This window comes from Hippichthys cyanospilos, chromosome 5, assembly GCF_059441005.1.
Source record: "Hippichthys cyanospilos isolate Australia breed blue-spotted pipefish chromosome 5, RoL_Hcya_1.0, whole genome shotgun sequence".
NCBI classification, from domain to species: Eukaryota; Metazoa; Chordata; class Actinopteri; order Syngnathiformes; family Syngnathidae; genus Hippichthys; species Hippichthys cyanospilos.
Window position 1 is genome coordinate 15,896,354 of NC_142373.1, and position 27,933 is coordinate 15,924,286.

Sequence of the window (27,933 nt, forward strand, 5' to 3'; positions counted from 1 at the left end):
GAAACAAAGACAATCAGTAGTTCCAGGTATGGAAAGAATAGTTTGATTAAAAAAAAAAAAATCACGCTCTCTCTTATGTTTTAGGGGTTCACACACATACACGCAGTGTAGTCAAAAGAGTGTAAGAATACATTATTTATGAAGTATGACATAAATACTATAGTTTTCCACTCCAGTCAGTGAAAATACTTTGTATAAAACACATTTGTTTTGAAAAACATCTATTCATAAAAATACACACCAGTAGACAAGACACAGGAATCAATATGATTGTCGTGACGCGTGACTTGAATGGCTTCCAAAAAACAAACAAAAAAACTTCTCCTCTCCAATGGGACAAAGTGGCAAAGTGTTGTTTCAAGCATACACACAAACACACCTACCTTAGAGTGTGTCGTGATCACACAACATGTGCTGCGACACGGAGGGAGGGAGGGAGGAAGCCAGCGGATCACAAATGGCTTCGAGTCCCGGGACGAGGGGTGGGAGGCATTATGATTGACAGGTCTGTCCGGCGGCCTGCTGCAGCAGCATTTCGTCCTTGCGCAGGGGGAAGGTGTCAACGGTGGCAAACAGCTCGGCGGCCGTGATGGGGAACGGGTAGCGTTGCTTATCCGTGCCCTGCTTGTCCACCAAGACCATCTGAAAGGACCTTTGCGGGATCTGAAGCAGTAACCTTGGCGACGCCCAGGATACACTCAGTGTGGTGGCATCGCAAAAAAAAAAAAAGACATGGCGTGCGCGCGTACGTACCTGAGCTGCAAGGCCAGCATTGGAGGGAGGAGCCTGTGTCGAATACGGCCGATTTGGGCCGGGTAATTCCCCACCAGCTCGATGACGGTGATGTGACGCAGGTCCAGTCCGCACTGGGCGTGCTGTGGCAAGTCATTCAGCGGAAGCTTGGTCATCGGCTTCGGTCAACAATAGTTTTTGTTTGTGTCGAAAATAACCCACGTTGATTTAAAGCAGTGATTGGCTATGACTTTTTCGCAAAGCTCCCACTTGGAAAGAGAAAATATGTGGCACCCCCCACTCACCTCAGTGACTAGAAATAAGATCGGTGACTATAATGATTTCTTTTTACCCGAGGTAAAAAATATACCAATCCTTATCTAAACTAGAAACATTTTGACGCTGAGAAAAAAAAAAAACACGTCATTATTCTGCCTGTCACTATGAACTTTCGGCATCGACAGATGAGCAAATATACGCTGCTTGCTAGAAACAATTAAGGATGTAAAACACCCCTCCTCTGCGCTCACCTGCAGATTGGTCATCTGGAAACGGTAATTGTGATTGGCGGCCGTCGGGGCGGAGATGATGAGAAGCCGTCGCTTCTCGTAGAACTGGTCGAGCAGCGCCGAGGCCCTGCGCACCCCCACGTTAATGTTCATGGCTGTGACGGGCAAAACAATGCATGGATGAACCCGGGCCATTTGCGACCAATGCACTGGATGCATTTAGTGGGTTCTGTTCCCACCCCCATCGGGCTCACAGGAAGTGAAATTAGCACGCCGAGGGCGAAGGGAAATAAAGCAGCGGCGTGAATAATACATCGCAAGGGTTATGTTTTGGACTTCATTTGTCAGCCTCTGTGCCTGCATGGGCTAAAAATCCGGTGCGACGATACGTCATCGCAAAACGGCATCGAATGCAAAGCTTTCCAGAGTCATTACTCCAATTATGTGCTCGTTTGTAAAGTTACATAAGAAGTGAGCGCGGCAAACACGCAGCACCAAAGAACAAATCGCGTGCTGTGTACACTATGTACTACTATGGATGGATGGATGGATGGATGGATGGATGGATGGATGGATGAATGGATGGATGGATCCATCCATCCACCCACCCATATTCTGTAGCCGCTTATCCTCACGAGGGTCGCAGGCTTGCTGGTGCCTATCCCAGCTGACTCAGGACACAGAGACCAACAAGCGTTCGCGCAACCAATCGCAGTTCAGGACAATTTAGTGTGTCCAGTACAGCTGCCCTGCATGTTTTTGCAGTGTGGGAGCAACCCTGAGTACGCACACACGAGGGCTCGGGGAGAACATGCAAACTCCACACAGAAAGGTCGGAGCTAGCTGGATTTGAACTGACCACTTACCACTCTTCCACCGAGCCGCACTTATAATTTGCTGGCAAAAAAAAAAAGTCAAATGCAGGGAGGAATTATGTAATAGTGTGACGGGACAATTCAAGGCGTTCACAGTAGCGATGGGCGATGCTTTGGGGATAGGTTAGAAATTTTTGCCCATGGTGTAGACAAGTGGTGTGAAACTCAATTGCGCTTGTGAGCCGCATGGAAGAAAATCAAGTCCAAGACACGCACAAAGAAGGGACTGGATTTCTTGAGTGGAAATGAGGTCATTGAGCGGTCCACCAAGAGGGGTGTGTTACCTACGCGCACAGTTGGTGTCGCTACCGGACCAAGTGAGTCCGTACTGGCACACTCTTGCGGCGCTGCCCTGAAGATCGGCGCCGCCCGTGCAGGTAAATTCGCAGGTGGCGCCGTAATTATCGCCGTCGCTGTCGCATTTCATGTAACCGTTGTCGGGGGGGGACAGTGGACTGCAGCGCCGCACTAAAGAGGAAGACAACATGATGACCTCATGTACAGCAGCGCAGCTTGGGGGTCCCAAAAATCATCTGTGATCATCATTATGTCATCATTTTGGAAAAGTGCATTTTTTCCATTCTCTGTGTACTCTGAGCGCCCCCTATTCGTGTTCTCCAATTCCCACCCTCACCACCTTGATCACATGAATCACGCATATCAAACAGGCGCATGAAATCCCACCTCGAACTCTGACTGTGAAGCGACAGGATCCCTTGTTGCCGGCACGATCCAACACGGTGTAGGACATCTTGTGAAGACCTTCGGGGAAGTCCGATTTGGGAGCTTTTCCTTTCAGGATCACACTGCAAAAAAGGTAGGCAGAGTCTTCTGTTAGAAGAAGGTAGGTACCGCGACCTAACCACTGGTATGGGGTTGGTCAACATGTTCCCAGGAAAGAAGATGGCAGTGATTGTATGGACTGATCCCATCACAAGTTGATTGTTACGTTGCTGCCATCCGGCAAATTTATATTGGCAGAAACACTGCACCATGACGTGAAAAGCAGACAGGAGAAGAAGAAGAAGACACGAGGAGCACGCACTCTGTGAGGATGCCGTCGGCCGTGTCCACACCTTCGGGCGTGTCCCAGGTCACCCTGGCCGTCAGCTTGCCTGGTTCTGCCCACTTGTCCTTCACATGAGGACACTTGATCTTTGGAGGGTCCTCGTCTGGAGCGAGCGCAAACAGCATCAAAGAGAAAATGAAAAACGACCGTCTCGACGGGATGTGTCCGGTAGATCTGGAACTGCGAACGCGTTTCTGTCCGTTCTTCTCGCGAGCAAAAGCGATCTAAAGTCTCTTGTCTTCCTTCCTTGTATGTTGTTTATTCAATGTTGGAAGTTGCCTGAAGCTGACACAGTGGCTCAATCCTTCTTTTCCGTGACAGATGTGAAACACAATCATACTTTTTGCATTTTGTTCCACTTTGAAGGTCCCAGTATCTTGCAGGCTTTGAGTTATGGGCGCAAGCTTACCCACACAAGAGGGGACCGCGGCGCTCCAGGCTTTGTTGTACTGGCAGGTGGCCGTCTTGGAGCCCTTCAGAGCGAATCCTGGCGCGCAGAAGAACTCGCAGCGAGAGTTGTAGTAGGAGCCGTCCGAACACTTGTAGCCGCCGTTCATGGGCATGTTCATCTTGGGACAGCGGATCTCTGTCAGCCAAAGACGGAGAATGAACAGCGCTGAAAATCCCAACGCGCCGCCCGGAATGATGAGAAGTACTACGAACCGTACCTTAGCGCGTGTGCCCATACGGCGATCCCTCGCTAAATGGTGGTTCAAACCACCCCGTTCTTCAGATAGCTCTTTCTACAAATCCTCTTTATTTTTCATTTCTGATTGAAAGTTTTGACTGACTTATCTGCGCTCCATCTAGCACAACGCAAGGCCAGCCCCAACTCTAGCTTCTATTTTGTGCGCCTTATAATACGCTGCACCTGATGTTTGAAAAGCCTTTTGAAAACAGGCCATTCGTTGAAGATGCGCCTTCTAATCCGGTACGGTGTGGAAAATACGGTGCCGTTACAATTTATGAATATTAATTGAAAGGGTTAAGGAGCATTTTGGGGAGCTTGAGGCTATTTAGATGTTACTTAAGAAATATTCAGGTCGCGAAATGACTTCGGGAACAAAGTTCGGTGGTCTACGCTTGCCTGGCCCTCACCTCGGCAGGCGTAGTTGGAGGACCAGTGTTTGCTGGCCATGCACACCACCTCGCTGCTCTGAGATTCGTATCCTTGCTTGCAGCGGATTTTACAGCGCGCGCCCATGGCGTTCTTGGAGTGGTGTCCCCTCGGCGTGTGGCAGCTCACGTCGCCGTGTTTCACCTTGATGGGCGCGCACCACGCCGAGCCTAAAAAGCACGTTTCCTTTTACAAGGCGAAGGTAGAGCTGCCAATATGGAGCGAACATTTTTGACTGGCAAACTCATTTGAACGTATTTGCAAACGCATTGAAACGTGTGAGCAAATACGCTCAAATGCGCTCGCAAATACGTTCAAACGCGCTTGCAAATGCTATTGAGCATACTTGCTTGAAAATATTCAAATATGTTTGAAAATATTCAAATATATGCATTTATATATGTTTAACAGTATTTGCAAGATTGTTTTTACCCCATAGCATCATGGGAAAATGTCAAAGACATAATAACTATATAAAATATAATATAACTATATAAAAATTCTACAAAAAAAAAAGTTGATTACCTATTCACAGAATGCATACGAAAGCGTGAAGCCAAATTGGAAGAAATTGTTTTGACTAGCAAATACATTCAATCACAAATAATTTCAAATAAACTTGCAAATGCATTTTTTTGGTTGTACTTTGTATTGTGTCAGCTAGCTTGTTTTTTCCGCTCCCTTTTTCATGTTGAAAATCAGTTTTCGGAGTTCACCGTGTATCCGGCTTCCCTGCATTTGGGCCCGCCGCCCTCCACGCCTTGACTCACCTTGGCACCATCCAGAGGCATGTCTTTCTGATTGGACGGCGGCCTAGCGACTCGGCACGCTTGTAAATAAACGAGACCACACTGCGCCGGATTCGCGTTGCAGCCATTTCTTTAAATAAACAAACGACGCGGGGGAGGACTACGCGGGTTTGGTTACGTGCAGACGAGGCCTTATTTTTCCGCTGGTTCAGGAGAAACACAAACTCACTCCCCAGAATGACCGGGCCAAGAGGAATTCCAGTTGAGCTTCTGAAGGCCCGCTCGGATGCCGTTGTGGTTGCTTGTCAGGTATCAATAATAAGAGACGAGACTCGAAACCCGTCGTTTGCAAAAGAGGGAGGGCACCAACGTCGTTCGGGGATCTCGGCAATACCATACAAGGAATTATTTATGCGTACTTGTCAATAGATGTGCAAGGGATGTTTTTTATATGGAACATATGTACAATTATTCCATCATTTCCCTCCTGTTTATCAAATGAAAATACATCCCTCATCAAATATAATATAATATGGTTTTCACCATTTTGTCCATTTTTCAAGACCTTAATTGGTGCCCTCTACCCCTTTCGCAAAAGACCGTTTTTGAGTCCGACTTTTGCCTTCGCTCCGGTCTCTATTATTGCTAACTCTGACAGTTGTCACAGTTCACAGAAAGCAATTCAAGCGTGTGTTCACCTTTGAATGCATGAGAATACCAGTCCTCATCATCTGTGTAGCCGTGCTGTCCTGAGCCTGGGGGGGGGCAAGCAAAAAGAGAAAAATAGAAAAAGAAAACCACTAAGAAGCGGCAGCCTCCAAGATGTTAGGCAATGATTTTAATACTCTCTCCCGAGCCTTCTTTTCTTTTTTTTCTTTTCTTTTTGTTTTCCGCCACAAAACGGCTCCGGGATCGAGTTTAAAAGATTGCGCAAGCGTGGGGGTGTCTTTGGATCATTTGGGTCGAAGATGGAGCGAACCTCAAATGATCCGTTCTCTTCCATCCGCTTTGCACAAAGGAAGCGCTTCTACTTACCATGAGAAAGTTAGCGGCGATTTTCGCTTCAACGGTGATTTGTTGTGCGCGGGAATAAAGAAACAACTTGTTCATGAATATACACGGAGCAGGGGGCGGCCATTTCATCCTCATGCTCACTCGCATTTTTTAGAAGACGTCTTTTGAAATTTTGCCCCGATTTTGAAGCAATTTATACGGGGACAAGGCGCAAAACGTTTGACTGACTTATTTGATTGTCTTGTTGTCATTCCTTTTCTAGTGGAGGCATAACGCAAGGCCAGCCACTACTGTAGCTTCTATTCTATGCGCCTTGAATATGAAATTGTTTTCAAACAGTCCAGTTGTTGAAAGTGCGCCTTATATAAGAAGCGAGGTGAATGGTGATGAGAAAGCCAAGAGGAAGCCAAGAGGAAGTAAGGAACATGAAAAAAAAACGTGAGGGGCTAACCCCGGAGGAAAATGGGTATCCATGGAGATGTGCCTCATCTTCCTCCAGAAGCCATATTTCCGAGTGCTTTTTTTTCCTGACGCTTCTCGAAGCAATATAGGATTTTGCATTCACAAAGCCACAACCAAAAGCAGCGCTGCGGTTTTCACCGTCACATGACACATCATCATTGGGAAAGAGCCAAAGAGTCCCGCTGAGTTTTGCTGGCTCAGAGGAAAACTTAAGATTGCGCTTGTTGACCACCAAAACGGATTGCAGCAAATACTGTACTCTCAAAACCACAGAGTAAAATGGCTGTCGGAAAGAAACGCGCATCTTTCAAAATTCGGATCAATTGCGTTAGTTTGAATCATTTTCGTGTGAGCACAACTCCAAATTGTGTTGAGTTTACCAATTGAAAAGTTGTGAAAAGCGGGGAAAACGCCTGAAGAAATGTAAGCTTTTCAATACGTCCAAATCTGGCAATATTTGCAATTTTTAATCAAAAACATCTCAAAATTTGCCCCAGTGGTTAAGCACAAGCAGTAGTAAACTAAAGACAAAAATGTCGGGATAGATTTGTCAAAGCTGCAGCTTAAATCCTGAGTCAGTGGTAGTTTTGGAGGTCCGCCGGTGAAACGGTGAGGCGCTTTCCTCCAAGTCATTTGTCAAGCCGCCTTTTGACACCATTCATCTTTGGACGCACAGATGAAGCCACGCTTCTTCTGCCTCAGCACCGACGCTTTTACAAACTTTCTTGGATGATTTGCTTCTTGGGTTCCTTTATTTGTGTTCAACAAAGCGACTCGACGAAGCAAGGCTTCCAAAGGCCCCGTTGTCCGTCGCGCCGTTTTCAGCGCGCGAAACCAAGAGTTTCGGTCGCCGGCCTGATCGGAGGCCGGGCGAGGAGACTCGCACCAGCGTCAAGCTCTATTTATCTTGGTCGGCCGCGTGCAGGAGGATATGCGCCAAGTTTAACAAAAGCGCTTGACCGCAGCCTCAACTCATCACTCGCCAGTGATTTTTATTGAGTGGGCGCGCAGTATGCCGAGGCCGCACAAAGCGGAGGCTAATGAAATAAGACGACGTTTTTGGGGAGCCAGACGTATTTGTGCCACTCAGCTTGACAACAGGCAGCCTGCCTGGCAAAGGGTCGACAAAATAAAAGATAAAATAATGATGTTTTGGAACTGATTCCGTTTTATCTTTTCACAGATTGCTCATTTGCTTGGCTTGATTTTTGTTTTTTGGCGCCGCCTCTGGTCATCGTTGATATTACACGTTTAAGTGAGGAAGGCCGGTGTGTGATTGTTGTCTCTCTGTGAAACGTGCCGCACGAGTGTTTGTAAGTTGCATTTTCTTTGTAAGAATGTTGTCATTTATGATAATATGCCCAAAATCTGTTTGTTGATCCAACCAACAACTTGCGACTGTGGATAACGTGCTCGCTAATGTTAGCGTGTCATATAGAGCGTTTAGCTTGTTAGCATTTTCCTTTGAGCTAGTGTTATTTCCCTTTGCTGTATGTTATCATATGCAAAGGTTTTGCATTGATAAGGATTCATTTGCATCTCATTAACGTTTTGTGCCGCCCCACCCCTGACACCATTCGAGGAAGATTGATGTCAGGCACATAAGCCGAGTTTTCACCCGCAGATGTGCATTTTTATACTGTCCGTATTCTTACTGCGGCTTATAGTGCGCAAAATGTGCTAGATGCTTCCTGGATTTTCAGCTGATACCGGAGTTGAAATGATGAAGCTTACCCATGATTCCTCACGGTCTTAAAGGAACAATGTGTGAGATTGAGAGCGTTTGCATTCTGGCCAGCAGGAGGTGCTGCATTTCCCATTGTGCATGGCAGTCTCCGGAGGAGTGCCATCCCCCATGTCATATCATTTCATGATAACTAGACCTACCATTATAGCTCAAACATACTGTCTAAATCTTACACAGCGTCCCTTTGACAAGAGATGATGACAAAGTGCGAATGTTAATCAGCGAGCGACGATGGAAAGGATGAGCACTAATGATTCATATTGACTCGCACAAGAACATATGTCCTCGGAGACATATGACACATCTCATGAGCGCGTTCAGTTGGAGTCTCCTGGCCTGTGCCGTCCCTTTCACATGTTCGCTCGCGTTTAACTTCAGGCTGCTTCCTTTTCCGAGAAAAAAAATCAAGTCAAAGTGTTATCAGCGGAGGCGGCATTAAAGCTTGTGTTCCCGGCAGACCTCGGGGAATGACAGAGGCTTTCAATGACTACGGCTGATTTGCAATTAGCTCCGCTAAGTGGAGGCGCCAAACAAAGCGCCGTTAATTCAATGCACGTCCTCGGAAATCTCAAACGGGGGTGCGAGCCGCTTCGGGGGCTTTGTGCAATTTGAACAAAATTTTTGCGCATATTCCTCGGGGTGCATCAACGCCAGGGTCCCCGACCTTTTTATTTATTTGTATTTCATTTCCTTTCTCCTATTATTTAACATTACATTATCCTGATGAACATTATTGTATATTCATTAAATAACTAATATTACTTAGTTTGTTGAGAATTTGTTCTCAGGACTGGTTATCTGCACCAAGACTCCGGTGAAAGACTACGCAAGTCATCACGTTGAACTTCACATTTATTTTGGCTCATGTATGGTGTATCATGTAGTATCTGTTAAATAATAAAACAACAAAGTCAGTAAACTAACATAGAAACACTTGCCGAACTTTAATCTACGAATTTACTGTATTTTTAGCCGACATTAGCGGGTTAGCAACAACAACTAACTATAAAGTGCAACCTCTACACAAACAAACACATAAACAGAATAAACACTCATTGCTTACTAAACATAGGCAGTAGTGCGCGTTATCAACACAAATGATAATAAACTATAAATATGAGCTTACGTTGTCATTCACTACGTCACCGTAACGAGCCGAATGACACACAGAGAACGTAAAACAGGAAACGGAAATGCAACACGACCCGACACATTTCAAAATAAGATAACAAACGTCATGAACTCTAACGCTGGAAGAATTCTTAACATAGTTATTAATATTACTTAGTTATTTGACGAATGCAGTAATGTATAATGTACTTTTTGCTTCTTTCATTTTTTTTCCATTTTTGCGCATTTTTTAAATTATTTTTTATTTTGAAATATTTTTAATTTTTCCTGGAAAAACCCCTGAAGTACTGAGACCCAAAGTAGGAGGGATCAGTGTATTCCCGTGGACTCGGACGGCAGTTCAGCTTGCTCGCTTCTTTTATTCGCTTCTTTTATTGAAAATCAAAGAATACAATTGAAGTCGTTGTCAAGTTACGTGAACATATCCCATGGCTTGACTGGTCCGGCCCACTTGGGAAGAGATTTTCCTCAATGTGACCCGCAAGCGCAAGCTTGACAGGACATTTTACAAAGTCGTACTGCATTCAACATACACACGAGCAGTGCAAGAAGCACCTGAGCAAACACGCACGCAAAAAAACACCCCCCGTTAAAGAAACGAGCCACAAACACACAGTGCGGAGCAGGGCAAACCAACTGAGTCATTTTCAGTGCGAAGGCGCTTTCATGTTTCAGCATGCGCAACCTTCAAGTCGGCCCAGCTGGCCTCATTATAGACCCGCTGCGTGCGTGTGTGCTGACATGCATTACGCGGCCATTAATGCTGGCCTCACAGGCGGATTTGATCTAAAAGGCAAAAAAAAAAAAAAAAAAAAGCGGCGAGGCGAGCTGAGCAAGTCCCCCCGCATGCACACTGCACTCCCCCCGTTCCACACCCCCTCCTCGTACACGAAAAAAAAGCCTTGACCCACAAATCCAGTGCACATCCAACAGCCTTTGACTTGAGAGAATCCAGATGAACTCAAGCCATACAAGACAGCAGCAGGGGTGTCTTTACCAGCCCCCCTCCCCCAGAAGGAAGGCAATGTTTCAGGACAAAAAAAATGATCGTTTTTACCTTCAAACGCAGAGCAGAAGCAGATGTGGACGCACAGTAGCAGCAAAGACCGCGTGTCCATGATGAGACGGGAGACGAGGGGGGACAGAATGGGCGAAGGCGCTCCACAACTTGTGAAGATCTCCTGCAGGAAAACTTCCAGCGCATTCCTCTTTTTCCCTCAGAAAAAAAAGAAAGAAAAAGGCCCGCCTCTTCGCTCCGCAAACAAGGCAACGCAGTGTGGCTCTCCCCAAGAGAGTCTTCAACTAACGTGGACTCTTCATCACCTTTCAAAGTAGTTCAGGCTCATTTTTTCGCTTTTAATCGCATCCTTCCAGGTGCCTACACATTTTTTTTTTAATTAAATGGGGTGAAAAAGTATTTGAAGCGATGCTTTAGTTACGGTGTTTAGCAATTTCCATATTCAATGAAATACATTTTGTCACTTGTTTTTCACCGTGTTTCATCAAGGGAACTAATGTCATAGCAACCTCAGCAATCAAGTGCTGCTGTTGGCTGCAACAGGCAATGGCTGCTAACAGCCAATTGACGCCCACCCGTTCCCATAATTGGAAGTAAGAATACGGCCCAAATAAAAATGTACGTCTGTGCGTCAAAATTGGCCTTATGTTGCTGATGGATCCATCTTCTTCGAATAGTGTCGAATAAAATAAATAAATCAATCAAAGTTTTGAGTTACCGTTTAGAGGAACCAGCCATAATTTTGGCCTTCGTTTTGGGGGAAAAAGTGTGTCTCACATTTAGGGAATTAGGGGACTTTTTTTATGGATATGGTTTCTGCAATACCCTTAGCAGTAGAAAATCTCACACAGCAATAAAGGAGATCTTTGTGTATGAAAGGCTGCTTCATACAGCACACGCCACAGTTTGTATCCAAGCCATTAACTGACTTCCTCACTATTTACTTTTTAATGAGGGACACGGTGAACAGGATATGATATTCCCCATGTTGTCGCAGTGCGGGATGAAGAATTTACTGTAAATAGAATCCATCAACAAAGCTGAATTTAAAGTGTGCCTTACTAATGACTGAATGCTAAATAATGTATCAAAAAATGTCATCATCTTGGAAAAACGGTAAATGGACTTACACTTACAGTATGTGGCGCTTTTCTAATTTAGGTATTGAAAGCACCCATAGTGAAGACGCAGCATCAGGAGCAACTTGGGGTTCGGTGTCTTGCTCAAGGGCAATTTGACATGGTCACGGCGGTCAAGGGGTCAAAGCCGCAACCTTTCGGTTGGGAGACGACCAGGCAGGCGCCGGGACCCCACCAAAGGGCGGAACGGCATGGGGTCGGCCTTAATGTTCTTGGGAAAGAGGATAGCAGACATTGTATGGACCGATAGCGTAAGTACTCGCACTTACATCCCCCACAATCACAAGATGGTCGTTACCTTGCTGCCATTTGTCTCCCCCAACCCTTCAGTGGCAAGAAATGCTCTAAATTATTTATTTCACTTGGCCAGTTCTGGCCCACAAACAGCTTTAATCCGGCCCACAAGATGATTTTTTTTTAAGTTTAAAATTGAGCTGATTCTTTTTCAATAAATGAATGAATGGTACACTTAATTTGAAAAGAAAATGGTCGTCTTCTAGTCACGGCTTACAAAAGGGGTGTCAAAAGTACGGTCCGCCAATGGATCAAATCCAGCCCGCGAGATGATTAAAGTATCAAAATGAGCAAAAATTTTTGAACAAAGAAAAAAAATGAAATTGTCTATAGTGAGGATATCTTGTGGCAAACGAGGCAGACATAAAACAAGACGAATCTGTTTTCTGGAGTCGCTGGATAAACCCCCCCCCTCGGTCAACCACGAGCGGCTCATTTGTTGCTGTCGGTCTGAGTCAGCGGTCTCCTTCCTCTCCCGCAGAGGACTTGACAGACATATCTCTCACTTGAGGGACCTTCATAAGAGTGAGTGCGCATTGTGAAGGTTTTTATTTAGTTTCCTGCGTCCTGGCCGGCCCTCACATCATTGTGTGAGTCTTTCATTAAAAGGGGAGGCCTGGCTTTGTGCGGCTCTTCATTTCGACTTCTCAGTCAACCTCACTTTCACCATCCTCATTCTTCTATTTTGGTGCACTTACGGAATTCACCACAGCATTGGAACAAATGCGCTTTAAAATGAAATATACTTGATTGTGTTCAACATCTGGAATGGAAAATAAGAATTGAGCCAATGTGTCAGGTTCAGGCAACCTAAAACTTTTAAGAAGCAACGGAGGAAACATGGAAGGAAGACAAGCGCTTTTTGATTCTTTTTTGCGCGCGAGGAGAACAAACATAGATGCGTTTGCAGTTAAAGATCTCAAACGCATCTTGTGATAGCCTAAAGGGTTTTAGAGGAACACACGCAGAGGCAAGGCGATAGTGGAATGTGTGTGTATGTCTGCCACACTATAGCTTATGGGCTCATACCGCGGCTACAAAACGGCCATCCACATGCCGTCCTGTCCTATAGTCGGGTCACGGTGTCTGGGATGGCTCCTTCCACAGACAACTTTCTTTTTCGTGAGTCACACGAGGTTATACTGCTAAATAGTATCATTCCCTCAAAATGGAGGCCAAAAGCAGGCAAGCGGAGGTCATGCGGATGACAAACGTACGCCAGAGGAATAAGACATACATTTGCCAGAAAATTCATTGTAAAAAAATACACAAACTGAAATGCAAAGGTCAAGATGGACATGGTGGCAAAGTTATTCAATTTTGTGGCGGTTTATCAAGGCATAAGGTGCATTTCATGCTTTTTGGATAGTTGCGCCTAATATTGCAGAAGTCAAAGAAGCGCAATGTGCGCATGTGAAACACACACCGAGTGAAAAACGACCAAACGTCTGCAAGTTGTCCTTCGTACAACGGAAGTGTGCCGGGCCACTGGGGGGCGCCACTGGACCAGAAACATGGTGAGACCAGATCCTCCGATAATACTGTACCTGAAAGTATTTTAGTTATTATTATTATTATTATTAGTATTATTATTTATGCTCTAGGTGAAAGAAATTGGACGCTTGACTTTGAATCTTTCTCAGCTACAGCACCTTTACGTTTGACTATGCTAGAAGAGAGTTACTTGACTGGAAACTTTTAAGAATTTGCATCCAATTAACTCAGACATGTATTAAGTAGCTTAGTAGTTACATGAGATACTTCAAGTCCAGATGTTATTGTTTTCCATGCAAAATTATGTCACTTCCAGCTCAGACTGCAGTTTGCCTTTTTATGATGCAACGCTGCCCCCTTCTGGATGTAGGATGGAGCCTCCCGTTACGTGAGAAAACCTGGCATTCCCACCCGTTTTTATATTATTATCCATTTATTTATTTAGATCTTAGTGGAAAGTGCAGGTGAACCCAATATCGTGCTGGTTAATTTTTTTTGTACAGTACGTACGGTCTTTTTTATGTGGTTCCTACGCAAACCTTTTGCGTCCTTCCTACTAATGGTGCAACGCTGCTCCCTTGTGGATGTAGGGTGGAGCCTCCCATTAGGTGAGAAAACCTAACATTCCCACCTGTTTTGGTATTATTATCCATTTATTTGTTTATTTAGATCTTAGTGGAAAGTGCTGGTTAATTTTTTTGTACAGTACGTACGGTCTTTTTTTCGTGTGTTTCCTACGCAAAACTTTTGCGTCCTTCCTACAAAACGGACCGGCTGCGTTCAAGCCGTGAAAATCACAACATCCCTGGCGTAGTGTGAACGCTACGCACGATTTGACACGTGTTTTGTGTAGCCGCGCCCCCTTTTCAAGCGAGGGGTTCTCTGGCTGCACACGAATACTCAAAAGTCTACTGCGGAGGCGTTTGATAGCGGCGTGATGTATTTTCAGCATTTTGTCGGTAAACATCTATTTTCTGCACGTTCAAAGGTTTTGAAAAGCACCTCCTTGCGCGGACTAGGGTAAGCCCTCCACAGTATGCGTGCCAATTGAATGAGAGCGGGAAAAAAGACTGGGCATTTGGGCCACTTTGGCCAGGAGCGCCGTCGCGGTGGACTGCGCCGCCAGTTTGAAGGGTCGAAGCTGCCTGACGTTGAAAGACTTCACTTCGGAAGAAATCAAGACGCTTCTGTGGATCTCTGCCGATTTGAAACATCGCATCAAGCATGAAAAACAAGTCAGAGCTTTCATTGCCCATTGACGGTGGCGCTGCGTTTAGGGAACATGGATTCTCTGCTTTCTATTTCTAGTATCTGCCGCTTCTGCAAGGGAAGTCCTGCGCAATGATATTTGAGAAGAGAAGTACCAGAACAAGAATGTCCACAGAAACAGGTGCCCCCCCCCCCCCCCCCCCCCCCCCCAGCAACCAGTGAGCAAGCATTTGGTGCCACAAAAGCGCCGCTGAGCGAGCACATTGTGAAAAAGCAAAGCCAAGCACTCTTCTCCCCAGCTCGGTTGTGCTTGCTTGCTATCAATTTCAAACACAGTGCAACTTCAACTTGGGAAATGTTTTTGCTCCGGAAGTCATTTCGTTAAGTGAATCTATCATAAGTAGAGCCACTTTTTTACATCTAAATAGCCTAATCCGTTCCAAGCCCCCCAAAATGCTCCTGCGCCCTTTAAATTGTTATCACATGATAAAGAGGCATCAAAAACACTAACCAATACATATTAGAATTACATTATTGCATAATAATTCAAATATATCATTTTAAGAAAAATAAAAATGCTCCCCGACCCTTTAAATGAATCATATGGATTGTAGCAGTTGACAATCTGAATGCAGTTCACTTGTTTGCCTGGTGATGCTGTGTTGGTGATGAGTGCAGAGAGAGAGAGAGTGACCTTTTTAGGTCATTTAATGTGTATGTTTTTATTTGACATAACTAGTGATCCGGGAATCATTGACAAGTCCACAGGAGCAATGGATCTTGATTGTCGGGATTATTTTGAGCATGTGAATGTAGTTTGGGGTCATGCAAAGTGCTTCCTGTGTGATATTATTGCTAAAGTGCTGAGATGCTGCAGCCCAAAATAATAAGTTACATACTGTATGTGTTATTAAGTGAAAATGTACGATGTTAGCCGGAGGTGATGTCAACTTTCTGTTTGTTAGTTCTACGCTGCCAATCGTTGCTGAAAAGTGGAAGAGCGCAGTAAACATCGGCGCAAAAAACTGTTTTCTGCTCTGTGGGCAAGCCGGCATATTAATAAATGATGAAAATGCATCACAAACTAACAAATACGGTTGCGATAACGTATTCCCTTCCAGTGGGGTATGCTTTCGTATCTTGAATTTTCTTCGGTTACTTGAGACAGTATTTTCCCGCCGAGGCATTTGGTAAGATGAATGTTTTGTTGCGAGGGGCGTCGGGAAGTAAAGGTTATCAGAAAGTGTGAAAAATCAGCGCGATGCGAGGCCACGTCAACGCAAGCGTAGTCAAAAGAAAAGCGTGTCATCTGGTCATGTTAGGCTTCGCTTTGCTGGGCGGACATCCTTGTTTCCTGACCGCGCAAGACATCCATCTAGGAGTCAACGAGAGTTGCGCTGACACAGCGAGGTTAGTCCCTCCGATCCGCTCTTATGTCTTCATGGATTTATCGCACTTTTTTTTTCGTTCGTTCTCGCTTTTTTTTTTCATACATTTCAGTGATATTGTTACAAGTTTCTCTCATATCCTTCCTAACATTTTTTTTTATTCATTCGTATTGAATTTTTGGAGCAATTTATCATAATTGATCATTTTTCATCTCTCCAGAGTCGTCATAAATTTCTCCCACTTTTCTCAATAAATTTACAAATATTTTTCCCAGTTGATGACTTGTGGAACGTCTTCTCGCACATTTGAAAAAAAAAGGATCATTTTGTTTTTTGTTGGTTTTTATATGGATTTTTTGCTGACTTTGTATTTTGCCACCCCAGGGTTCTTTCGGGTTCGTGCGACATCATCCTCGCTCGGGTCAACAGTCACTCCACGCTCGAGGAACTGGACAAGGAGGCGTCGGTTCCCGTCATTAACGGACTGTCGGACCTCTACCACCCCATCCAGATTCTGGCCGACTTCCTGACCTTGCAGGTACCGCCTCCTACCTAAGAAGCGCGCGGATCTCGTCTGGTGGTTTACCCGTACTTCGGCAGGAGCATTACGGCTCCCTGGCTGGACTGACGCTGAGCTGGATCGGAGATGGGAACAACGTCCTGCACTCTCTTATGATGGCGGCACCAAAATTGGGAGTACACCTCCAGGTGGCCACCCCAGAGGTACGGCAGGGGGTCTCCATTCAGACGTTGGAGACATCCTAACTTTGCTCTCGCTTTAGGTGATATTACAGCCCGTGGACTCGGACGGACTCGGACGGCGGTTCAGCCCGTGCGCTTCTTTTATTGAAAATAATGCTGTAACAAGCTCAGCTAGCAGCAACTAGTTTTGAAGTTATTGTGTTGGTACGGTCAGGGTTATGAGCCAGAACGGAGCATCACGGAAGAGGCCCAAAGACTCTCCAAAGAGGTAAAGCCGCTTTAGGAGCAACGCCAGGGTTTTGCTCAAGGTTCTTTCGGCGAAAGCTTCCCCTTTGGTCTTCCAGCACGGAACCCGGCTGGCGCTGAGCCGGGATCCGATGGAGGCGGCCCGCGACGGCGACGTTCTGCTGACGGACACCTGGGTGAGCATGGGCCGGGAGGACGAGGAGACGAGCAGACGGCGACATTTCCGCGGTTTCCAGATTACCATGCAGGTAAAAACAGCACGCTTAGCTTGACTTTTGTTTCGTCAAGCGCACACCCGCCGCCGTCTCGCAGACAGGCAGCGTGGCCCGACCCCACTGGACCTTCCTGCACTGTCTTCCCCGCAAAAAGGACGAGGTGGACGACGAGGTTTTCTACTCGTCCCGTTCGCTTGTCTTCCCCGAGGCGGAGAATAGGAAGTGGACCGTCATGGTGAGGGAGTGGACTCGGAAATCGACTCGCTTTTTAGGGAGCCGCGTTGCTGTCAAACAGGCGATCGGCGCCAGTACCGCTCCAATTTACGTTGGCTTTGAATTGTTTTTGAATTTGAATTTTTGAATTTGTTTTGGAATACGTTTCCGCGACGAGGACCTCGCCAGACGCCGCTTCGCGTCTTTGCGTCAACCTCTCCTTAGGATTCATGGATACGCAAATTAAAATGACGTCACGCCGAGCCAGCGAGCAAAGTCAGTCCGTCTGCCGGTCATGCGTAAAGCAGGAAAAAATGGCCCAAGGCAACGCCAAACGGAAGCTTTCAATAGCTCATCAGGCTTCGATCTCAACGATAATGTCTGCGCATTTTTAGTGATACGCATACCCAGATACCCACGAATACAAAGGAGGGGATTCGTGCACAGACGCAAAGCCGCGTCTCGCCTGGCTACGGTCGTGCAAACCGCAGTTGTATTGCAAACGGCTCGCAAGTTTTCAATTCGTAAACTCCACGCAATTTCGAGTGGTACTCGTACCAAAACAATTCAGACGACACGATTTGCAGTCGTACTCATACGAAATGACGACCGGGCATACGTCTTTTTGACAGCCATTTTACTCCATGGTCTTGATCCAATGCTAAAAGTCTGACGGTGACTGTTCTTGTAGGCTTTGATGGTGTCGCTCTTGACGGACTACAAACCGCGTATGCCAATCCTCCAATTTTGACGGACACTTTAGCTGGACCAAAAGCTTGTTGTCTGTTGAGTTATTACCAAAATTAAATGATATTAAATGACTTCTTTGTGTGGCTCTTTTAACTCCTGGGTGTCCAGGGATTTTTCATTTTTCACTAGCCTGGCCTTATTATCACCCAACTTGGACAGACTGTGAAAGGCTCATAATACAGTATATAAATATTTACTTTCAATCCCTCAAAATTTACAGTGGGATCAGCCCTATCCGTGTGTGTATATATATATATATATATATATATATATATATAAAATAGGGTTTTTTTTGGAGAGGGGGTCTATGCCCCTTTTATGTCAAAAAAATGTGATATAGCAAAAGTAACTACGCTGTATATTTACAAATGTATGAAATTGGAGACTTTTGCATTATGAGAGTCCAGACCAAGCCAACCATCAAAGAGTCATTGAAAGGCTCGCAAATGTCATAAGTTGGCCATTAGCGCCATCCGTTGTTTTGGGGTGTCAACGCAAACAAACATGACTCTAAAAATTGCTCAATGAGGAAATGACAAGAGAAAAAGTGCGCTATCAAAAATTGCTCAGTGCATTTTAGATGCAAATAAGTATCATCAACGACGGATTTCTTATGTATACAATAGGACATTCCAATTTCCCTGAAATGTCATGTCAAAAAAAAAAAGCCTGAAAACGAGAAGAAACTGAACCACAACGACACGAAAATTGCTTAGGCGAATGTGAACACGCCGTGCTCGTGAGGGGGTGCTGAGTAAATCGCGGGTTTTGCCGTCCTTGTAGGGACCTTTTCCCACTCAAACCGTTTTGGCGAAGCCCACAAATTCAGAGCTCTTTTTGAGAACGTAGACTTGCTCTTAGATCGTAGGGTCGGATTTTAGTTGAGGTTAGACAATCTGGTGCGACGCTTAGGGCTTGCCTGGCATAGAATGGCGGTGGCACTCTAAAAAAAATACACGGTATCTAGTTTCTCTGTCAGTGAACGTAACACACGCCGTTTCGGTACATTTCGACACCACCAATAAGATATTTTCAACTTTAAAAGTAGGAAACATTTGAACCGTATCATTAATGCTGGGTAGGCTATAACGTAACCGATTAATGCAACTACCAGCTCGCAAAACGTTAACGAGTTGACGTCATATGGTATGACAATGAAGATCACGACGACTCTGAATGCAGCACAAGCATGACGGGAAATGAAGTTTTCTACCCGCCACCTACTGCCATACACCCGGTACGTTCTCTGCTCAACATTTCCAGACATGTCCCCGAAGCACAACCTGAAGCTGAAGTAACTTCTTGAGAAAGCTGGCGCTGGAGTCTTCATTTTAGCTTTCTCGCGTAAGTAGATTCTTTGGTAAGTTGAACATGTCCCGTTTGCATTTGATTATTGTGAGCTCGGCTAGCGTCTTAGTTTTATCTTCATGCCGCAAGCGTCAACATTAGCATCGTCTAACTTATTCATTGGTCTGCTAGCCGTAAAACCGGACGCTAAACGGACGATTTCACGACATTAAATGTTGCCGATTGTATCTTTGGCTATCATATTAAACAAGAAACGTTAAGAAGTCGTTACGCAACAGTCGTTATCACAACAGCTAATTGTACCGAAATAACAAGTAGCAAGTTTTGTCAGACTGAGAATTGATCACACACAGACAAACCAGGCGCCTCTTTAATTTCATATCACTATTTCCTCGGTTTACTACCATTGTGACGTAACACGAGTTTGTACGGAAGAAATTACTCAATGCCAACGTAGTAGCAAGTCACAAAGGCCAAACCCATAGATGCATATTAAAAAAGTATAAATAGCTTTGTCATCTATAAGGTCATACATTGCTTAATTTATGAATTGCGAATGGATTGATTGATAAACATATTTCAAAAATGAGAACAAAAAAACTAAGCAAATAAAAGGAATTGTCAGTATATATTCAGTTCAATGAGATTTGCTGTATATGCCCAAAAGAAAGAAGGAAGATGTATAAAAGTTAACTAGTACTGCTCCTTGTATTCAATTTACTCAGATATTAGACACTATTGGGGACTGTACAATATATCTAAAAAGGGATGCAATAGAAAAAAAATATACCATGCCAAAGTGCGGTTCTCGGAGTGGTGCATAAGCAGACCTGCGTGGCGTGAGCACACGAAAATTGCTTCCCAAAAATGGTAGAAATGAATGTGTGTACCTTATTTCATTTTATCGTGTTCAGCAGTACGGCCATGAGGAAATTTTGGACCAGAGTGGGCGTCTTGGGCTCCGTGTCCATTGCCTTTGGTTCGGTGTTGTGGTGGAGGCAGAGGAGCGCCAATGGCGACTTGAAAGCATCGCAGTACGAGCTCAAGCTGGTTCAAGTGCTGTTTCGACACGGAGCTCGCACACCGCTTAAATCCATACCAGATGTGTTGCAGGTAAAAAAAAGATCTAACATTAAAAACAATCTTTATGGCTTGCTTGTTAGAATTATTTAAGCATTTTATTTACTTGCTGGACATTGTGATAGGTCCAAACCCTCTGGATGTAATTTCCATTATTTCAGGCAAAATGGGTACCTGCATTGTTGGAGGCTCCATCCTACACGCACATCAACTACACGGTCAAAGACCTTGAAGGAGGGCCCAGACCTGAGTCACCAGTGGAGCAAAGCTACAGGAAGAACACGCTTACAGTGAGTCATTCTTTCGGTCACCATGATGACCACTGACAACTTCCATGACCTTTCAAGTTATCTTGTGGGCCATAATAGGGCGGCGTGTTCCCGGGTCAGCTGACCACTTTGGGTATGCAGCAGCTGTACGAGCTGGGCGAAAGGCTGAGGAGAAGATACGTCCAGGATGTTCCTTTCCTCAGTGCTTCTTTTTCCCCCAGTGAGGTCTAGTAAGTGGAGGAAAAGGACACTATTCAAATGTCAGTGGATTCTAATCAGTTATTTCCCATGTGCAGTGTGCGCTCTACCAACATTGTGAGAACCGTCGAGTCTGCCAGATGTCTCTTGGCTGGGCTCTTCCAGCAAAAACAAAAAGGTACTCAAATTAAATCACATGATTATTCCTTTTTAACATTTTCACTTTTTGCTTTCGTAGAAATAGTTCCCATATTAACCACATATGCAGAGTCTGAAATACTGTACCCCAATTACCACGGATGCCCGCTGCTCAGAGTTCTCAGCAGGTTTGTACCATGATGCAACAGTAGGAATTTTGCTAGTTTTTTGTTGTTTTTTTTTTAATCTAATGAAAACTTCGTGTGACAGGCTTCGTCTCCAAGAGGTGGCCCTCCTGCCAGACATGGTGGCTGACTTGAAAAGCATCCGTAGCGAGCTGGGGATCAGGGACGATTCGGACGTCGACTTTGTCCTCATCAGGGACGACATGGTCGCCAGAGAGGTGACGCTCGCGTAGGCATTTAGGCTTCTTTATAGTTTGCAAAACAAAAACAAACAAAAAATACTGATGCAAATAGGAATCAAAAGGAAGTGTAAAAAAAAGTGAGAGCATTTCTGAAATGTGATAACTATTTAAAAATAAAATATAAAAAAAGTTGTCGATATCCTCCTGATATCCAACTGCATGTTGTGTCCATTTTGTCTCAGCAAGACAGCAATCCCACCCTAACCTATGGGACCTCATTGAAAAGGCCAGGATGTCCTCTAATGAGCACGCTGGGACTTAGTAGGGTACATCAAGAGTCTAAAGACATCGACTTCAAACAAAAAAGATCACAAAATGAATAGGGTGGGTTTCAGAAGGCTATTGCTTTTTTCTTATTAAAACAAATCAAGCAAAGTTGTGGATTTGAACGCGAGAAAATATGAAGAATCGCCAAACTGTTGATGCGTCCTATACACGGTAACCGAATTTTCGCTAAATACTCAGACTGTACTGGAAAATATGGGCAAACTTTTGAATGATAGTATATGCAACATATTAATTCCATTAATAAAATATTCAAAGTGGTTAGTTTGAAAGGCAAACAACAAGCTGTCAGGCTGCTAGCATGCAGAATCACATTATTTACATAATGATCAGTCACCACACCTTGTGCTGGAAAATTTGGCACGATCAGGTTTTACACTATGTGAACTTGGGAAACTGGGAAACTTTGGAAAGTTACAATAGTGCTTATTGTCAGGCTCACGGACTGCCGTCCCCGCCCGCTCTGTCCGCGTGGAGAAGCCGAGTGGAGCAGAGAGCCGTGGACATGATGTTTTACTGTTACCAACCCAGCAAGAGGTCAGCCATTGCAACAATGAATGACTCTTATCACGCAGAACCGGAGTCAACAAGTGCAGGGTGACACAGTAATCTTTGTATTTTTTTGTCCAACAGGGAAAGCTTGCAGTTGTGCGTGGGACCTATGCTGCATATGTTTTTATTTAACATTGAGGAGAAGGTACAAGGAACATCACCTGAGCCCAACAGGTTACAGATTTCTTTACGGCTTGAGCTCATTTGCAACGGATGAAACATATTTCCCAAAGTGTTTTGGGGATTTTCCACGTTGGAATCCCGCAGTAAATTTAAATGCAAATTGTATCGCCGTTGTCAAACAGGAAGTTGTACTTGTACTCCGCCCACGATACGACATTGATCCCGTGCCTGATGGCGTTGGGGATATTTGATATGAAGTGGCCGCCGTACGCTTCGGACATCACGATGGAGCTCCATCAGCACCGGCAAACCAAAGAGGCTTTTGTGAAAGTGTCCTACATGGGCCAGGTACGCGCGACCCGACGCCACCGTCACACACCAATTGTTGGCGACCAATCTAGTGAGCTCCCTTTCTCAGGATCGACTTATTCCTGGCTGCAGTGGAATCTACTGCCCCCTTCAGGAATTCCAGAAGGTGCTTTCAGCCTACTCGCTCAACAATGACCTCTACCGGTCACTTTGTACCAGCACAGGCGACACGTCTAATAGCTGAACACACACGCCCGGTCCTTGCATTTACGCATCATATGTCCACATTAATACTGCTGTTAGAGTTTGTTTGGGTTTGCTGACAAACCGATTTTCACTTCATTCCTCAGGGAGCGACGTGACTGTTTTATACACAAATGAGCTTGTGCGAAATGAGTCAATAGCAGTGTGTTTATATTTAATAAACAAACAATTCTGTCAATTGCTTTTACTGTGAGATCCCGGTTAGTTGGCCACAAAATATATATAGGAATATACTCTCGGAAGTTTAATTGCCTCCATTACTGATGAAATCCGAGTCCTAAAGTAAATCCAGTTCCTCGATTCAGGGGCATTCGTTTCTTGTTCCGGTTATCCACTTATTAGTGTACGCATCAGAAAAGTCAAGTTGTGAAAAGTTCAACTTCAAAGCAAACCTTGATTAACCAACAATATGTGGACAAATACCTCGGTATGCTCTTATTTTACTGTCCCGACTCAATACAAACACTACGCTATTATGAAATCACGTTCAATCAACAATTCAGTGCGCTAACGAATGACTTAATTACGCTGATACTGCCAGAGTTTACCAGTGGGTTGGGCATAAATTAGCTGCTAGCTGCACACTTAGATGCTGACTGTCTTGACGCAGTTGCCCTTCCTACTGATCACATTTTTAGAACCTGTTGACTCAAAATATGTTTTAACAATCCACAAATTGGTCTCAAAGATCAAAATATATCATAAATAATATAAGAGGAATTATTATTTGGATTATTTGGATTATTAAATTAAAATAATTTGGTTCTTATTTTTCTGTAGGACATTTGATTACCAAAAAAAAAACTCGAACAGCTGTCGTCATTATGAAACCTTTAACTGCACAGGCATGGTTCTTTTGGCACACTATAATAAAGCAAACCAACACAGTTGTTCCTTTAAAGACATAGAAAGTGTCTGCCTAATAAGACATTCACTTTCTAGCGGCATTACGGGCATGTTCAGTGTGGGCCAAAAAGTAGGTTCATCACATTGGACCTCAAGTGTTTTACTGATGTACAAGTGACTAGAATTAGGAAAAGTTTCTAGATCGGTATTGAGTAAATATACCATTTACAGGCAGAACCTTTCGAGTATTTAACAGGACCGGAATTCAATGTTTGCACAACTTTACAACATGGAAGAACTGGACTTAAAACGAACCGTTTCATCATAAAAATACAAAAAAAAACAAAAATAATAAAAAAGTACCATACTATAATAAAACATCAATTTACATACCTACCGACTGCCCGTATTGTACTGTTCTGATGTCGCTGTAAGTCTCATTACTGGTCCTACGGCTATCATCACTTTGTGCCGTCACCGGTACCCTAAAAAAATGTCAGAATTAGTTGAGGAAAAATGATGGGTTTAGTAGACCTTTTTGCAAGTAGCCACAACATAGTATCCATCCACACATATACACAACGGACGACATGTATATACCAAAACAATATCTTTTATTTGTAGTCCATCACCACAGCCCTGGTAGACTATTTGCACCAAAGCCAACGGAGAAACACATGACAAGCTTATACAACAGAGAAAAAGAGAGAGGAAGTCAACTGGATGGTAAAAAGCAGTGCGCGTTTACATTGACGTCTCACTCTCGCGGCCTCACTTTTTATATGGGTACACCAGATCTAGCTAACTCTAGTTCTATGTTACCTGGCATACTTCGATTCGGCATCGAGTCCGCTGCATTCTGCGGACTGTTGGAGGGAGAGGGAAGGAGGGATGGGAGGGATTATTGCTGTGGGAATGATTTACCCAGAGTCAACAAGAGAGTCGAAAAACGACAAAACAAAAGAAAAAAAGGAAAAACGGGACCAAGAACGCACATAGCACATCTGGGTATGAGCAATAGGATTTACGCTGGCTAAAAGAAGTCCTGGAAGTTTTGAAACACAACTTGTAATAAGGTGTGGTATCAATTTTGTGCTGCAAAGCCCCTCAAGATCTCGTCCCACCCTCCCCCACACACACTTCATGTGGTTAAAAGTAAAAAGAAGACGCTTTCGGTAGACGGTCCATGTTTGTGCTTTTTCTCCTTTTTTTTTTTCCTTTTTTTTAATAATACTATTATCTTAATGAGGTCATAGTTTGGTTTGTTATACACTGGAGTTACAAAGGAAATTAAAATAGACTAATATTCGAATAGCCCACCAACGGTAAACAGTACAGTATTTTTTTATAGGGAGGGAGGTGGAGGGGCGCTTCCTCCCCGAAGTCAGGTATGAGGAGTCGAGAGGTCACTGATAGAATGCCTACATACGTACACGCACACACATCCACACACTCATATCACACACACTCACATGTATATACTGTACAGAAACAGTCAAAAACAATGGAGACAAGATGGAGTTCTACCCAAGTCCTCACAAAGCACTAATTAATCTCGATCCTGTTCCTGTTCGATCCTGTTCCACACCACGTCCATGATTTTGTTTTATTCTTAATACAGAGAAGGAAAAAAAATAAGATGGACATATACTGTAGCGTTTCCATACTGACTTAGAGCAAGGGTGATTCCTCTGTTGTCCAACTCCTCACAAAAAGTCCCCCAAAAAACACGAAAACAGTTTTTTTTTTCTTTTTTGCGAAACCGATGCACAACAATTCCATACATTCTGAAGTTCATGAGTCAAAATTGTTCTTGTGGCAAAAGGTACTCCCACCTCCACTGGGGAAAAAGTCCCCACCGTCCGCAAGCGTAACGTGACCAGGGGTCCCCGTTCAGTTGAGTCCAGGGTACATCCACCGTTTTTGGATAATACTTCCCCACAAAAATGTTTTACTCCATCCCAGAACATTCTAGATACAAAGTTTCCAGATTAGAACATTCCAGGGCCCGGACTGAAGCCCATGTCCATGTCACGCGGCCTCATCTGCCCCCCCATCATCATCGTCTGCTGCGGCGGGCCGCCCATGCCCTGCAGTGACATCATCATGTTAGGGGAGCCGCCCGGGCCGGGGTGAGCCATTTGCCGTCCCTGCATCATTGCCCCGGGGCCGCCCGGAGACATCATCCGGGGCTGGTGGCCCATCATGCCTTGGCCCATGAACCCCGGCGGGCGCATGGAGTTGTGGCCGGGGTTGCCTATCGGCATGTCTTGGGGCCCCATCCCCCCGCCGGGCCCCCCCGGCATCCCCCCCATCCCCTGCAAGGGCATTCCCATTCTTGGGGGGCCGTCGCCCATCATGGCCTGCATGGGAAAGCCGGAGGGGTGCGACGGTTTGCCTCCGGGGTTGTCCCCTCCGCCGCGAGGGAAGTAGGATAGAGTCTGGCTGGGTTTTTCCGACGGGATAATCCTGGACAGGTCAAATTCGGGGATGCCCGACGCTCCCGGTCGCATCACCTCGTGAAGGTCCGCCTCGCTGAAGCCGCCTTGCATGTTGTTGAACTCGGGTCCCCCGGGGGTGTTAGGCTTGCACAGACCCCCGTCCGGCCCGCCCCCATGAGGCATGTTGCCCATCCGCCCTCCCATCGGCCCACCTTCTCCCTGGAAGCCCATGGGGTGACCGGGGAACCCTTGGTGCCCGGGCCCGTTGTGCGGAGAGAAAGGGCCCTGCTGGGACGGGGACTGGGTCAGCGGGTAGCCCTGGTTCCGGTGGGGATAACCCAGACGTCCCTGGGGCATCATCTGGGGGTTGGCCATCCCGGGGTCTTGCGGATTAGCGGGGATCATCATGCCATGAGGCATCATACCGGGGCCCATGTTGGGGGCGTTGGGAGAGGGCATTTGCGGGGGCATTCCGTGGGAGAGGGGCTGGGATCCCATGGGGTTCATACCAAGGGGGCTGAGGGCCGGCATGGGTCCAGAGTTGCCAGGTCCCATCATGCGGGTATTGCCTTGATGGTTCATTGGCATACCTTTTGAGCAGACACAAAACAAATGGTACTTAGTACAAACCTATACATACTAGCGCAACATCCCTTGTGTTGTACATGATCAAACATTATTGACCAAAAAGTACCTATTTACTATGGCTAATGTAATTTGGTTCCTCATTTGCTCGTGAGTGTTGAGCAGAACCATTGCATGCTTGTCCACTAGATGGCAGAACTTTATCAGTATCCTGTGGATGCATCTTGAGCTATTCATGCAACAGATTAATGCCATGCACACAGAGTAAACTCACACTTGCTCATCAAATGAATGTGGCCCTCGTAACACACATGCAAAGTGCATCACAATAAACAAAGTGGACCGTAAAAACTCATATAAAGCAATAACCCCCTAAGCAAAAATAGAAGTTAGGAGAGGCCGCCGTTGAACGACTACATTACCATTGTTGTTGACTGAAGGCAGGTTAGGGGAGCGTGCCGGGGGCGAGTCGTCGTCCGAACTGGCGACAGTCTTGATGGCATCGTGGTAGAGCGGCGTGGAGCTGGGCATGGCAAACTTGGACATGCGGGACATCATGATGGAAAGCGGATTCTGGGAGAGAGTGGGCTCGGGCGGGATGGTGTAAGGGCTGCCCGACGGCACGTTGGCCGGGAGCGACATTGGGCCGGCCGGCGCGCCGGACGAAGGCGGGGCAGAGGCAGGGCCATTACCACCTATGAGGTGAGAGTACAAAAACCCATGAATTAAACGTTGAGATTTCCTGACGTACTGTTAATTATGCACGTTGACGCTTGTGTGACCACAAGAGGGAAGCAGTGGACAGCACATTCATAATACAGATGTGGCTTGTCTAGAGCACCTATCATATTATGTATTTTATTATTTTTAAAAGGAATCATTTTTATGGATTGATTGTGTAAAATGCATGTTCGTCTGGTGGTTAATATGCCTTTCTATTATATAGAACGTATTACTCATGATTCTAACATTTGGGGTTCAAATCTCAGCTCTGGCCTTCCTGTGTGAAGTTAGCATGTTCATAAATGTAAACAT

At 45.2% G+C, this 27,933-nt stretch overlaps 4 protein-coding genes across 11 annotated transcripts in view; 2 read left to right on the forward strand and 2 right to left on the reverse strand.

The window, feature by feature from the left end:
- Window positions 1-117: 117 nt before the first annotated feature.
- srpx (sushi-repeat containing protein X-linked) lies at window positions 118-10,627 on the reverse strand. 2 transcript variants are annotated; one of them, XM_088415185.1, is made up of 10 exons: window positions 10,463-10,627; window positions 5,750-5,806; window positions 4,284-4,472; window positions 3,595-3,771; window positions 3,162-3,288; window positions 2,801-2,922; window positions 2,405-2,584; window positions 1,263-1,396; window positions 754-875; window positions 118-676 (listed from the first exon to the last, which is right to left on the reverse strand). In XM_088415185.1, exons 1-10 carry the CDS (start codon window positions 10,521-10,523, stop codon window positions 493-495), a joined length of 1,353 nt encoding a protein of 450 aa, XP_088271311.1. In that variant the 5' UTR covers window positions 10,524-10,627; the 3' UTR covers window positions 118-492. The 2 variants fall into 2 exon arrangements, with proteins under 2 accessions (XP_088271311.1, XP_088271312.1); XM_088415186.1 differs by lacking the exon at window positions 5,750-5,806.
- A 3,596-nt stretch (window positions 10,628-14,223) lies between these two features.
- otc (ornithine transcarbamylase) lies at window positions 14,224-18,145 on the forward strand. Of its 3 annotated transcripts, none has more exons than XM_088415188.1 (10): window positions 14,224-14,370; window positions 14,447-14,585; window positions 14,659-14,740; window positions 15,882-15,969; window positions 16,332-16,485; window positions 16,548-16,670; window positions 16,864-16,917; window positions 16,994-17,143; window positions 17,208-17,345; window positions 18,015-18,145. In XM_088415188.1, exons 1-10 carry the CDS (start codon window positions 14,288-14,290, stop codon window positions 18,072-18,074), a joined length of 1,071 nt encoding a protein of 356 aa, XP_088271314.1. In that variant the 5' UTR covers window positions 14,224-14,287; the 3' UTR covers window positions 18,075-18,145. The 3 variants fall into 3 exon arrangements, with proteins under 3 accessions (XP_088271314.1, XP_088271315.1, XP_088271313.1); XM_088415189.1 differs by having other exon boundaries at window positions 17,212-17,345; XM_088415187.1 differs by lacking the exon at window positions 18,015-18,145 and having other exon boundaries at window positions 17,208-18,004.
- A 1,134-nt stretch (window positions 18,146-19,279) lies between these two features.
- acp6 (acid phosphatase 6, lysophosphatidic) lies at window positions 19,280-23,204 on the forward strand. Of its 4 annotated transcripts, none has more exons than XM_088415414.1 (11): window positions 19,280-19,417; window positions 20,296-20,494; window positions 20,623-20,751; window positions 20,830-20,960; window positions 21,027-21,106; window positions 21,167-21,254; window positions 21,337-21,469; window positions 22,215-22,315; window positions 22,412-22,504; window positions 22,636-22,801; window positions 22,872-23,204. In XM_088415414.1, the coding sequence occupies exons 2-11, from the start codon at window positions 20,306-20,308 to the stop codon at window positions 23,004-23,006; spliced, it is 1,245 nt and encodes a 414-aa protein (XP_088271540.1). In that variant the 5' UTR covers window positions 19,280-19,417; window positions 20,296-20,305; the 3' UTR covers window positions 23,007-23,204. The 4 variants fall into 4 exon arrangements, with proteins under 4 accessions (XP_088271540.1, XP_088271542.1, XP_088271541.1 ...); XM_088415416.1 differs by having other exon boundaries at window positions 19,283-19,417; window positions 20,299-20,494; XM_088415415.1 differs by having other exon boundaries at window positions 19,289-19,433.
- A 1,263-nt stretch (window positions 23,205-24,467) lies between these two features.
- bcl9 (BCL9 transcription coactivator) overlaps window positions 24,468-27,933 on the reverse strand; it is a 31,526-nt gene continuing 28,060 nt past the window's right edge. For both annotated transcript variants that reach the window (XM_088415413.1, XM_088415412.1), the window contains exons 9-10: window positions 27,321-27,593; window positions 24,468-26,903 (exon numbers count right to left, since the gene is read on the reverse strand). In XM_088415413.1, the coding sequence (XP_088271539.1) occupies window positions 25,864-26,903; window positions 27,321-27,593 (1,313 nt within the window). In that variant the 3' untranslated portion in view covers window positions 24,468-25,863. The remainder of the gene's footprint in view (window positions 26,904-27,320; window positions 27,594-27,933) is intronic.